The sequence below is a fragment of the Zalophus californianus genome, chromosome X, assembly GCF_009762305.2.
Source record: "Zalophus californianus isolate mZalCal1 chromosome X, mZalCal1.pri.v2, whole genome shotgun sequence".
NCBI lineage: Eukaryota > Metazoa > Chordata > Mammalia > Carnivora > Otariidae > Zalophus > Zalophus californianus.
Window position 1 is genome coordinate 76,196,042 of NC_045612.1, and position 14,093 is coordinate 76,210,134.

At 40.4% G+C, this 14,093-nt stretch overlaps 1 protein-coding gene across 4 annotated transcripts in view; it reads left to right on the top strand.

Annotated features, from left to right (window-relative positions):
- Positions 1-14,093, top strand: part of VSIG4 (V-set and immunoglobulin domain containing 4) — a 54,711-nt gene that overhangs the window by 740 nt on the left and 39,878 nt on the right. For all 4 annotated transcript variants that reach the window (XR_003522739.1, XM_027609626.1, XM_027609625.1 and 1 more), the window contains exons 2-3: positions 4,291-4,647; positions 5,418-5,699. Coding sequence is in view for 3 of the 4 variants with exons in the window: in XM_027609626.1 (XP_027465427.1) it covers positions 4,291-4,647; positions 5,418-5,699 (639 nt within the window). In the remaining variant the exon portion in view is untranslated. The remainder of the gene's footprint in view (positions 1-4,290; positions 4,648-5,417; positions 5,700-14,093) is intronic.

The window sequence follows — 14,093 nt, forward strand, 5'->3', positions numbered from 1 at the left end:
GTTGAACTAAATACACTTCCTTGTGGCTTCCATCCTAAGGCCCTAGCTCTTTTTCTTAGAGACACATAGAACATATCTACTCCCTTGATGCTGTGACAGCCCTTTAGAGTTCTGAGGGCAGACATCATGTCCTCTTGATTCATCTCTTCTCCAAGTTAAACAAGCCCTAAACCAGGTGAAGGAGCTAAACCAGGTGAAGGAGTTAGGGTTTGTTTAACTTGGAGAAGAGATGAATCAAGAGGACATGATGTCTGCCCTCAGAACTCTAAAGGGCTGTCACAGCATCGAGGGAGTAGATATGTTCTATGTGTCACTTGTTTCTTACCATCTCCTGGGGTAACTCAGTTTCCTGTGAACATGGCCCAGTTTGTCCAGGCTACGTGTGGGAAATTAATGCTGAATACGTATCCGAAAAGAGGTCTTACTGTCCCATAGAAGCATTATTTCCTTGAGTATTCTTCCATCCTCTTTTATGTCCCTGAGAATTGAGATAGACTTTTAGGTAACTAAGCCTAAGTAATAACTAAGTGAGACCCAAGATACAGCAAAGGGATTCTTGCTGCATATATACTTGTTCCATATCTTTAGAGGGAGATGCCAGATATATGTTAGCTTGGTGTCCCTTATGTGGTCATAAAGAACTCAGCTTTTCATAGCTTACTCAAATTATGCTACTCTGTCCTGGGGCTCTGTGACCAATCAAATTCTAGAGCCTCAAAGCTAAAAGGGATACTAAATAAGTCACCTGAGAGGGAAAAGAATGTTCTCCAGGCCACAGAGCATTAGTGGCAGAGTTAATACTACTAAATAATAGAGTTTGTTTGTTTGTTTGTTTTACAAATACAATATTTTCATTCTCTAATATGTTATAGAGTGTCCCTTTCTATCTTCTCCAAATCTGTTGGTTTGAGCTGATATTTACAGAGGCAGGACTGGGGCTCAGGATAACATGCTGTACATGTCAAAGCTAAATCGTGTATGTGTACATATGAGTACTCTCATGTATATTGTTCCATCCTCAGCCTGTGAGTTCCCCTAGACCTGGAAACAGGTCTTCCTTTTGTGTGGAGTGTTTAACACTATAGACCTGAAGCTCAGGACATACTGAATGGCCAATGACACATTCCCTCTCCCTGGATCTCAGTGTCTCCAGCCTATTTGTACAGTGAGGAGATCAACTTGGCTGGCCTCAAATGGCCCCACCAGCTGGACAGCTCTGTAGGACTGTAGCTTCACTTCTAAAAAGCTTCTAGGGGCCAGAATCAGCTGCTAGGTCAAAGCACATGTTGAAATAATCATAATAAAATAAATCCTAAACATTTTTATTTTATAAACATTACAAATATTTTATTAACATTTATCATCTAAGCTAATCTATCCAGCACCTACTGAATGCCAGCCATTATTCTAGGTGCTTTCACACCTATAAGCTCATTTGATCTTCAAAATAACCCTCCATGGAAGGTATATTATTACCTCCATTTTATTGGTAATGGCCTAAAGCTCAGACAGGTTTAGCAATTTACTCAGGGTCACATAAAGGCATGGTGACACGGGTCATGTGTTAAGACAGACCTTGGACTTGGATTGGTGTTAATTCTTTTTACTACACCATGTGCTCCTTCACTATTCTCCTGATCTCACTAGGTGCTTCTATTCAGTGTTTCCCTAGGCTCTCTGAGAACCACAAGGATAGTTGGAAGGTATAAGTCAATTCTATTGAGGTTACCTTCACTTTGGAAATCAGAGTACAGAATATACAATGTCTTTTTTATGTGTGTGATGCCTCGTGCCTACCATAAACTGTCTCTTTGTGATACTAATGAAGCAGGAGGAGAAAGAGGAGAAAACAAGAAGGAAGAAGAATAGAAATTAGATGGAAGGATATGCTGAAGGAAGGAAAGAAGAAGGAAGGGGGGAAGTAAAGGGGGCAAAAACATGTAATTCTTTGAAGTCTGGTTACTAACTCTGTCCCATGCCCCTATTCTGGAATGGAGGAATCAAGCCTGACATAATTTTAGAAGTGACTTTCAAGATTGAGAAATTGAGACTGGCTATTCACATAATTGACAGACCAGAGTGGGCTATGTGAGAATCCCCAGGAAGTTCCCAGAGAGGGTAATGCAAACCAAGCTTTGCAGTTCCCCCAAGGCCAGAGGGAAGACATACATACACATAGACAAAGGCATTTTCAGCTGTTCCAGATGTCCTCACAGCAGAATGTTGTTTGTTGTTAGGAAAAGTATATGAGAATGCTTTTCAGAGGAGGGGCAGGAGATTTGTGAGAGCTGGAAGAAGATTAATGGGAAAGAGCACATTAAACTGAAAGGTTCAGATGGTTTTCATGGGGCTTAAGGCTGGTATGTGTGTGCTTGTAAGTGACACATGCATGTTCATGATGATGATAAGCTGCATCTGCATGCATATGGAGGCCTGAACTAGCAATAGTACAGTGACACTCATCACCATCTGGTGAAAGTTCACCACCAGCTAGAAAATGTAATTATTTAACTTCCATTTCCATTATAGCCTATTAGCATTGAATCATCTAGGATTGGAGGGGATCTTAAGGAGTAATGCTGTCCAAGACTTAAACAAAGTTCAGAACTTCTCCCAGACTGCTTAGTTCATCAATAAACAGCTCTAATTAATTATAAAGTTCATTGTTAGGGCAAACCAAAATCTGCCCCTATTGCACTCCCATTCATGGGTCTGAGTTCTGCTCCCTGCCTGATCTGAAACTCTCCAGAGACTATGTGGCGGATTTAGCAACACAGGCTCATGTTTATTTATTCTTTTCTAGTCAAGGCCAAATGTGCTAGTGATGTTCTGATGTTCTAAGAATCCCTAGTGAGGGCACAGGCTAGAGGCCTGACTTTAGTCTCCCCACTGATAGAAGCCCTGGTACTTGGTACTTGGCAATAAATTCTGGGAGCTAGAAGGCATACTCCCTCCCTACCATCTGTTTGATTGAAGCCTGAGAATCCTGGGCTACATAACAGGCTTTTATTCAGTGATATCTCACATTTTGAACCTCCTTCTTCTAGGACAGACATAAATAAATTGTCTACATAGAATCCCTCACTCCTGGCTGGAGTTAAATAAAACACAAAATCCTCAAAATATGAACTTATGAATGAAAATTTCTTTTTTTTAAGATTTTTTTTTATTTCAGAAAGAAAGAGAGAGCATGAGAAGGGAGAGGGGCAGAGGGAAAGGGAGAAGCACGCTCCTTGCTGAGCAGGGAACCCGACACAGGGCTCAAACCCAGGACCCCAGGATCATGACCTGAGATGAAGGCAGACACTTAACTGACTGAGCCACCCAGGCACCCCGAATGAAAATTTCTAATAGGAAGTGATGCCTCTCTCAACACTCCCAATTCCTCTCCACCATGTTTCCCTCCCCAGCACACCAAGGAACAATCTCTTTTTGGTCCTACTACCATTCTTACCACAGACAGCTTTAGGATTTTATTCAGACCCTTTTCCTTTCCAGACATTTTCCTCTCCATTCCTCCTCAAGATGGAATTTTCCAATGTACCTTTGGTGAAATCTAAGAGAAACCAAAAGGGAAATAAAGATAAATCAGAAAAAAAAGTTCAGGTTTACAAAGTGCAGATTTCAAACTTAATAACTAATGATTTTGTTAAACAGGAGTACATTTCACACAAGTTTCCACCCTCAGAATTGCCCTGTGTCCTTCCTCCCTTCCAGAGAAGGGCTTAGGGTCAGGGACCCAAATACTGAGACTTTCTGAGGGAGCAATAAGGAATAAGTGGGGAATATGGCCCTTTCTTTCCTAGCCCTGCAGCCCCCACATTTCTCCAGGTATATAATTACATAATAAAATAGCCTAAACACAACTGTTCAGCATTTGCTCCTACACTTCTTTTGGAAAATACTGAAAGAAGATCTTTTTCATAGACTTACAGAACTTCAGAATTTAAAGAATCCCTAGAGATCATTCCATTCAAACTCTCTACATATAGATGAAGAAAATGGGTCCTCATGGTGGAAAGTGACTTATCCAGGGTCATCTCACAGCAAGGCAGTGACAGGAAAGGAACTTGAAACAGACAAGAGCCAAACAGTATTAAGAGTTTTCCTTCTGAGGACTGGTTCTGATTGATGGGAAGGCTGGCAGAGAACAAAAGGGCACATGGAATCCAAAAGTATGATGGAAGGAAATTTGAGAGGTGTTTCTCAGAAGTCTCTTGAGGTCTGCCACTGCCATCCTAGCTCCCAAGTGGGTGTGCTATCTATGTCCACTTTCTTCCTCCTTTTCAGGCCATCCCATCCTGGAAGCACCTGAGAGTGTGACAGGGCCTTGGAAAGGAGATGTGAATATACCCTGCACCTATGGTCCTCTGCAAGGCTACACTCAAGTCTTGGTAAAGTGGCTGGTACAACGTGGCTTGGACCCAGTCACCATCTTCCTACATGATTCCTCTGGAGACCATATCCAGCAAGCAAAGTACCGGGGCCGTCTGCAAGTGAACCATGAGGTTCCAGGAGATGTGTCCCTCCAACTGAATACCCTGGAGATGGATGACAGGAGCCACTACACATGTGAAGTCACTTGGCAGACCCCTAATGGCAACCAAGTGGTGAGAGATAAGATCATTGAGCTCCGTGTCCAGAAACGTGAGTGACTGTGATGATAGGAAAGCACTGAGTGACAAAGAACAAATAGAGGACTATAATACTAGAAAAGCTTTAGAAATCCAGAGAATTTTATTTACTTGTACACAGGCTTTCTTCAGTCATATGTGTTAATCAGGGGAAGTGGACAGGCAGAGGATCCTCAAGGTCATCACTCTTACAGTATAATTTAAGAAATGTTGGGAAGGGTTCCTGGCCTTCAAATCTCTACCCTTCAAGCATCCCAGAAATTCTAGCATCCACACCGTGGTTGCCCTCCTTGGGCTATGGGTCTTAAAACTCATAAAAATAAGTATATCCATCTTATCAGGGTATTGGAGAGTAAATAGATACTGACAGAGAAGATCTGGGGAAAGAGATATGGGGGTTAGCCAAGATACATTTTGCTGACTTGACAATTTTGTGAAAACCTGGCCCTGGTAATCCAAAACTGCAGATAATCCAAAATCTCTATCTACTAAAGCCTAAAATAATCTCTCTCTCTCTATATATATATATATATTTTTTAAAATCAGTTGATTTGTAAATCCAGATAATCCAAAACTTTAGATAACACAAAACAGTACCTAATCTTCCAAAGGAAGCTATTTTTATTTACATTATCCTATTTCTTACCCCTCCCAAGTCAGGAGCCCCTTTTAGTTCCCTTTGCAGATATATAATTATCACTATACCCAGCAAGGATGACTCAGCCTTGTCTTCACATATTCTTGTAACTTCCCAGAGCCTCCTCTCTTGTCTTCCCTTTGCAGTCTCTGTTTCCAAGCCCACGGTGACAACTGGCAGTGGCTATGGCTTCACAGTACCCCAGGGAATGAGGATTAGCCTTCAATGCCAGGCTTGGGGTTCTCCTCCCATCAGTTATGTTTGGTACAAGGAACAGACCAACAATCAAGAACCCATCAAAGTAGCAGTCTTGAGTACCTTACTCTTCAAGCCTGCCATGGTGGCTGACTCAGGCTCCTATTTCTGTACTGCCAAGGGCCGGGTAGGCTCTGAGCAGCAAAGCAACATTGTGAAGTTTGTGGTCAAAGGTAAGCAACCCTTTCTCTTGGTGATCCTAGCAATGGACCACCTTGTACTGGAGATAACTCAGTAAAGTAGTGCCTTTATTCCAGAGAAGAGAGTTTGTGTGTGTGGAGAGAGGGGGTGTCCTGGGTTGTAATATCACAAAGAAAAATTCCAGACTGATTGTAATAAGGCTGGAGACAATACCTGTCATGTTATAGGTTAAGAAGATAAAGATGGTAAAGGGGAAAGTGACATTCACTAAGCAAATCATATTTGCCAGATACAATTCACAAGAACTCAACACACAGTCTGTAATTGAAACCCACATTTAACTCATGAGATAGCTATCATTACCCTCATTTTACAGAAGAAGAAACTGAAAATCAGAAAGGGAAGTTTTTTTTTGCCCAGGGGTTAACAGTTAGGAAGTTCAAGTTGGAACTTGCACACAGATCACATACTCTTTCCATTATGTCTGATTGCTTCTATGATTGAATCTTTATTAGCTCCTGGACACCATTTGGAATCTTTTTTGTTATTTTTTGAGTATAGTTGACACACAATGTTACATTAGTTTCAGGTACACCACATAGTGATTTGACAAGTTTATACATTATGCTATGTTCACCACAAGTGTAGCTACCATTATATCACTATTATAATATCATTGACTATACTCTTTTTTTACTGTGCCTTTTATCCCCTTTTATTCCCTAACTAGAAACCTATATCTCCCACATCTCCATACATATTTTGCCCATATCCCCACTCTCCTCCCCATCAGTTTGTTCTTTGAATTTATAGGTCTGATTCTACTTTTTGTTTATTCATTTACTTAGGTCCCACATAGGAGTGGAATCACATGGTATTTGACTTTATTTATTTATTTATTTATTTATTTATTTATTTATTTGAGAGAAAGAACAAGAAAGCACAAGCAGGGGAGGGGCGGGGACAGAGGCAGAGGGACAAACAGATTCCCTGCTAAATGGGGAGTCTGACCTGGGGCTTGATCCCAGGACCCCAAGACCATGATCTGAGCTGAAGTCAGACACTCAACCAACTGAGCCACCCAGGTGTCACAATATTTGTCTTTCTTAGTCTGACATATATCACTTAACATAATGCCCTCTAGGTCTATCCATGTTTTCTCAAATGGCATGATTTTTTACTCCTGTATGGCTGTGTAATACTCCATTGTGTGTGTGTGTATATGTGTGTGTGTGTGTGTGTGTGTGTATATATATATATATATATATATATATATATATATATAATCACATATTCTTATCCATTTGTCTATTGATGGACACTTAGGTTGCTTCCACATCTTGACTACTGTAAACAATGCTGCAATAAACATAGGGATGCATATATCTTTTTAAATTAGTGTTTTCATTTTTTTTTAATTTTATTAAGTTGTGTTAGTCACCATACAATACATCATTAGTTTTTGATGGAGTGATCCACCATCCACTGTTTTCATATAACACCCAGTGCTCCATGTAATACGTGCCCTCCTTAATACCCATCACCAGGCTAACCTATCCCCCCTCCTCCCTCCCCTCTAAAACCCTGTTTGTTGCTCAGAGTCCATAGTCCCTCATAGTTCATCTCTCCCTCCGATTTTCCCCCCTTCATTTTTCCCTTCCTTCTCCTAATGTCCTCCGTGCTATTCCTTATGTTCCACAAATAAGTGAAACCATATGATAATTGACTTTTTCTGCTTGACTTATTTCACTTAGCATAATCTCCTCCAGTCCCATCCATGTTGATGTAAAAGTAGTGTATCCACCCTTCCTGATGGCTGAGTAATATTCCATTGAATATATGGACCACATCTTCTTGATCCATTTACCTGTTGAAGGGAATCTCGGCTCTTTCCACAGTTTGGCTATTGCAGACATTGCAATATTGGGGTGCATATGGCCCTTCTCTTCACTACATCTGTGTCATTGGGGTAAATACCCAGTAGTGCAATTGCTGGGTCATAGGGTAGCTCAATTTTTAACTTTTTGAGGCACCTCCACACTGTTTTCCAAAGTGGCTGTACCAACTTGCATTCCCACCACCAGTGTAAGAGGGTTCCCCTTTCTCCACAACCTCTCCAACATTTGTTGTTTCTTTCCCTGTCCATTTTTGCAATTCTAACTGGTGTAAGGTGGTATCTCAATGTGGTTTTTATTTGAATTTCCCTGATGGCTAATGATGATGAACATTTTTTCATGTGTCTGTTAGCCATCTGTATGCCTTCTTCGGAGAAGTGTCTTTACATACCTTCTTCCCATTTTTTGACTTGATTATTTGTTTTTTTGGGTGTTGAGTTTGAGAACTTTATAGATCTTGGATACCAGCCCTTTATCTGTAGTATCATTTGCAAATATCTTCTCCCATTCTGTGGGTTGCCTCTTTGTTTTTTTGACTGTTTCCTTTGCTGTACAGAAGCTTTTTATCTTGATGAAGTCCCAAAAGTTCAATTTTACTTTTGTTTCACTAGCTTTTGGAGATGTATCTTGAAAGAAGTTCCTGTGGGCAATGTCCAAGAGGTTACTGCCTATGTTCTTCTCTAGGATTTTGATGGATTCCTGTCTCACATTGAGGTTGTTCATCCATTTTGAGTTTATCTTTGTGTATGGTGTTAGAGAATGGTCGAGTTTCATTCTTCTGCATGTGGCTGTCCAATTTTCCCAGCACCATTTATTGAAGAGACTGTCTTTTTCCCATTCAATGTTTTTTCCTGCTTTGTCAAAGATTATTTGACCATAGAGTTGAGGGTCCATATCTGGGTTCTCTATTCTGTTCCATTGGTCTATATGTCTGTTTTTGTGCCAGTACCATGCTGTCTTGGTGATCACAGCTTTGTAATATAGCTTGAAATTGGGCAACATGATGTCCCCAGCTTTGCTTTCCTTTTTCAACATTTCCTTGGTGATTTGGGGTCTTTTCTGATTCCATACAAATTTTAGATTGTTTGTTCCTGCACTTTGAAAAATGTCATTGGAATCTTGATCGGGATGGCGTTGAAGGTATAGATTACTCTGGGTAGCATAGACATTTTAATGATGTTTATTCTTCTGATCCATGAGCATGGAATATTTTTCCATCTTTTTGTGTCTTCCTCAATTTCTTTCATGAGTGTTTTGTAGTTCCTAGAGTATAGATCCTTTACCTCTTTGGTTAGGTTTATTCCGAGGTATCTTATGGTTTTTGGTGCTATTGTAAATGGAATCATTTCTCTAATTTCTCTTTCTACAGTTGTGTTGTTAGTGTATAAGAAAGCAACTGATTCTTTTGCATTGATTTTGTATCCTGCCACATTACTGAATTGCTGTATGAGTTCTAGAAATTTGGGGGTGGAGTTTTTTGGGTTTTCCACATAAAGAATTATGTTGTCTGTGAAAAGAGAGAGTTTGAATTCTTCTTTGCCAATTTGAGTATCTTTTATTTCTTTTTGTTCTCTGATTGCTGTTGCTAGGACTTCTAGTACTATGTTGAACAATAGTGGCGAGAGTGGGCATCCTTGACGTGTTCCTGATCTGAAGGGAAAGGCTTTCAGCTTTTTCCCATTGAGGATGATATTCGCTGTGGGTATTTCATAGATGGATTTTATGAACTTGAGGAATGTTCCCTCTATCCCTATACTCTGAAGAGTTTTAACCAGGAAAAAAATGTTGTATTTTCTCAAATGCTTTTTCTGCATCAATCGAGAGGACCATGTTTCTCCCTCCTCTTATTAATGATTGATTTGCAAAAGTTGAACCACACTTACATCCCAGGGATAAATCCCACTTGGTCATGGTGGATGATCCTTTTAATGTATTGTTGGATCCTATTAGCTAGGATTTTGTTGAGGATTTTGGAATCCATATTCATCAGGGATATCAGTCTGAAATTCTCCTTTTTGATTGGGTCTTTGCCTGCTTTGGGGATTAAAGTAATGCTGGCCTTATAGAATGAGTTTGGAAGTTTTCTTTCTGTTTCTATTTTTTGAAACAGCTTCAGGAGAATAGGCATTATTCCTTCTTTGAATATTTGTTAGAATTCCTCAGGGAATCCATCAGGCCCTGGACTCTTGTTTTTTGGAGGTTTTTGGTCACTGCTTCGATCTCGTTACTGGTTATTGGCCTATTCAGGTTGTCAATTTCCTCCTGTTTCAGTCTTGGCAGCTTATAGGTTTCCAGGAAGGCCTCCATTTCATCCAGATAGCTGTTTATTGGCATATAGTTTTTGATAATAATTTCTAATAATTGTTTCTATTTCCTTGGTGTTAGTAATGAACTCTCCCCTTTCATTCATAATTTTATTAATTTGGGTCCTTTCTCTTTTCTTTTGGATAAGTCTGGCCAGTGGTTTATCGATCTTATTAATTCTTTCAAAGAACCAACTTCTAGTTTCGTTGATCTAATCTACTGTGTTTCTGGTTTCTAATTAATTGATCTCTGCTCTAATTTTAATTATTTCTCTTCTAATGTGTGGCTTAGGCATCATTTTTTGTTTTTCTCCAATTCTTTAATGTGTAAGGTTAGTTGGTGAATTCGGAATTTGTCTATGTTTTTTTTTTTTTTTTGAATGATGCATGGATAGTTTTATTTTTCCCCCTTAGGAACACCTTTGCAGTATCCCATAGGATTTGGACCAATATGTTTTTCTCATTGGTTTCCCTGAATTGTTTAATTTCTTCTTTGATTTCCTGGTTGACCCAAACATTCTTAAGCAGAGTGGTCTTTAGCTTCCAAGTGTTTGAATTTCTTCCAAATTTTTTCTGGTGATTGAGTTCCAGTTTTAAAGCATTATGGTCTGAGAATATGCAGGGAACAATCTCGTTCTTTTGGTATCGGTTAATACCTGATTTGTGACCCAGTATGTGATCTATTCTGGAGAAAGTTCATGTGTGCTCAAGAAGAATGAGTATTCTGTTGTTTTAGGGTGGAATGTTCTGTATATATCTATGAGGTCCATCTGGTCCAGTGTGTCATTCAAAGCTCTTGTTTCTTTGTTGATTTTCTGCTTAGATGATTCATCTATTGCTGAGAGTGGAGTATTGAGGTCTCCAACAGTTAATGTATTGTTATCAATATGACTCTATTTTGGTGAACAGTTGGCCTATGTAGATGGCTGCTCCCATGTTGGGGGGCATAGATATTTACAATTGTTAGATCTTCTTGTTGGATAGACCCTTTAAGAATGATATAGGGTCCTTCTGTGTCTCTAATTACAGACTTTTATTTAAAATCTAATTTGTCTGATATAAGAATTGCTACCCCAGCTTTCTTTTGAGGTCCGTTGGCATGGAAGATGGCTCTCCACCCCTTAACTTTCAGTATGGATGTATCCTTAGGTTCAAAATGAATCTTTTGTAGGCAGCATATGGATGAGTCCTGTCTTTTTATCCAATCTGCAACCCTGTGCCATTTTATGGGAGTATTTAGGCCATTCACGTTGAGAGTGATCGCTGAAAGATATGAATTATTTGTCATCATGTTGCCTGTGAAGATGTTGTTTTTATAGATTGTCCTTGTAAATTTCTGTTGTATATCACTTTTGGGGTCTTTCTCCTCTTAAGAAAAACCCCTTAATATTTCTTGCAGGGCTGGCTTAGTGGTCACATATTCTTTCAGTTTCTGCCAGTTGTGGAAGCTCGGCATCTCTCCATCCATTCTAAATGACAGCCTTGCTGGATAAAGTATTCTCGGCTCCATGTTCTTCTCATTTAGTACCCTGAATATGTCTTGCCAGGTCTCTGTGGATAGGTCTGATGTTATTTTGATGTTCTTTCCTCTGTACGTAAGGAATCTCTTCCCCCTAACTGCCCTTAAGATGGTTTCCTTGATTCTAAGATTTGCAAGTTTTACTATTACATGCCAGGGCATTGGTTTGTTTTCCTTGATCTTGGGAGGGTTCCTCTCTGCCTCTAGGATGCAAATGTTTGTTTCATTCCCCAGATTAGGGAAGTTCTCAGCTACAATTTGCTCAAATACATCTAGTCCTCTCTCTCTCTCCTCTCCCTCCAGGATTTCAATTATTCTGACATTGGAATGCTTCATGGTGTCACCTATTTCTCTGATTCTATTTTCTTGGATTCTGAGTTGTTTTCCCATGGCCTCCTCTTTTCCCTTTTTATCTATTATATTGTCTTCCAGGTCGCTTATTCGTTCTTCTGCCTCACTTACCCTAGCTGTTAGATTATCTAGATTGGATTGGATCTCATTGATAGCATTTTTAAGTTCTGCCAATTCAACTTTCATTTCTGCCCTTAGAGACTCTATGTTGCCAGTAATTGATTTCTCCATTCTAGCTATTGTCTTCACAATTGCTAGCCTGAATTCCATCTCTGACACTTGGTTATATCTTCATCCATTTGTAAATCTGCAGCATAAGTCATAATCACTGAGTCTTTTCTATTTGGGGGGTTTCTCCTCCTAGTCATTCTGTTGATTGGTGGTTGAAGGAATGTATAGAGTCCAAATTATTGACCAGAACCCAAGCAAGATGCACCTGTTTCTAGGGACCTTAGGATTGCTGGCCTCTTGTTTTCTCAGCCTGTCTTCTGGGGGACGGGCCTGCCGCGCTGTTACTCAGGCAACCCTGTTTGGCCAGAGTTGCCCTGCCCCCCTGTGATGGGGGATGGGCTTAGTGGGTATCAGTTTTGTGGGCTTTTGTTCTCTGGCGGCTTTCCACGTCTCTTCCGAGAGTCAGAGCAGAAGAGAACGTTTCCAACTCTCTGCCTCAGAGCAGAGAGTTCACAGTCTGTTCTTCAGTGAGCTCTCCAGGCCACACTGTCTCCGTTTCTGTCTGTGCTGCTATAAACTCTAGCGTCCTGGGTTGTGCGCCCCTCCACAGTGCTCCCAGTCTTGCCTCCAGATCGGGCACGTCTCTGCCCTTTGTGATTCTAAAACCTCCAGCCATTCCCAGTTCACACGTGTGACCCCACCACTCTGGGTTTCTGCCCTGGGGGCTGCCCTAAAGTCTTTCCCCGCCGCTACTGGTCTGCGAGTCTGTGCCCCGTCCCCAGCGAGCGAGGCTGTCACTCACTGGCAGTGTGGGATCCCCATCATGTTTTCATTTTCTATGAGTAAATTCCCAATAGCAGAATTATTGGATCATATAGTATTTCTATTTTTAATTTTTTTGAAAAACCTCCATACTGTTTTCCACAGTGGCTGTACCAGTTTACATTTTCACCAATAATCTATGAGGGTACCTTTTTCTCCACATATTCACCAACACTTATTACATCTTGTATTTTTTATTTTAGCCATTCTGACAGGTGTAAGGTGATATCTCATTGCTCTTTTTGTCTGTTTTGTTTTGTTCAGCGAGGATTTTTTACTGTTATTTTATTGTTTGTGTTTGGTTTTGTTTCATGAAATAAAGCTCAGATATCTACATAGTTTCTTTAAATACCACCCCCAATCTTGTTCCTAAAGTCAAATGCAAGTTCTTATTGAGGTGTCAATGAAGATTGACTCTGGTTAATCAAGGTCTGGCTGTTTCTTACAGCATTATCCTGGGAGCACTACAAACTATGTATATGAAGACTGCAGGCTGGGGTTTTAATGAACAGCCCAACAGTGATACATCTAAGTGAATCTTGTTGGGGAGCCTGGGTGGCTCAGTTGTTAAGCATCTGCCTTCAGCTCAGGTCATGATCCCAGGGTCCTGGGTTCGAGCCCCATATCGGGCTCCCTGCTCAGCAGGAAGCCTGCTTCTCCCTCTTTCACTCTCCGAGCTTGTGTTTTCTCTCTCGCTGTGTCTCTCTCTGTCAAATAAATAAAATCTTAAAAAAAAAAAAACCTAAGTGAATCTTGTTGCCTTCCAAGAGATTTCCTTGGAAGGGAAGACACTTATTCCAACAAGGTCACCATTGCCCAAAACATGTTGGGAACTAACTGCTTTTAGGGACTTTCCTCAGAGCCACCTGAAAATTACTATCCTCAGAATATAGTGCTGTATAAGGAAAATGAGCAAACTGGCTCTCACTATTTGGATTAGGAGGCTAATGTTGTTTTGAGACTCCTGTGTTTGCCTGGAAGCATTTGTTTCCCAAAGCTGAGCTGTAATGAGTATATGTGTGCTGTAGGTTCTGGTCTGCTAGTTGTTAAGGGAACAAGGGCAATCTCACTCTTAGAGAATTATATGGTTCAGTTCTCTGTGAGTTGACAATATGGTCAGGCAGAGGGGATATAGCATGGCCAGAAAGTTCAAGAATGTATACTTTATAAAGACGTAAGTTGAACATTCTCACCTTTCTGTGAGTTGGTTCTTAGCCCATCTGGGAAAGACCTTGCTTACAACCAATCAACCTGTCTATTCCTTATCAAAATTTAAGTTTACAGGCAACAAAGCTGTTAGGCAGTGCTTACCATTGCCCCTTACTGATGAAAAAGGAAACAGGCTCAGAGAAGTTACTCTCAGCT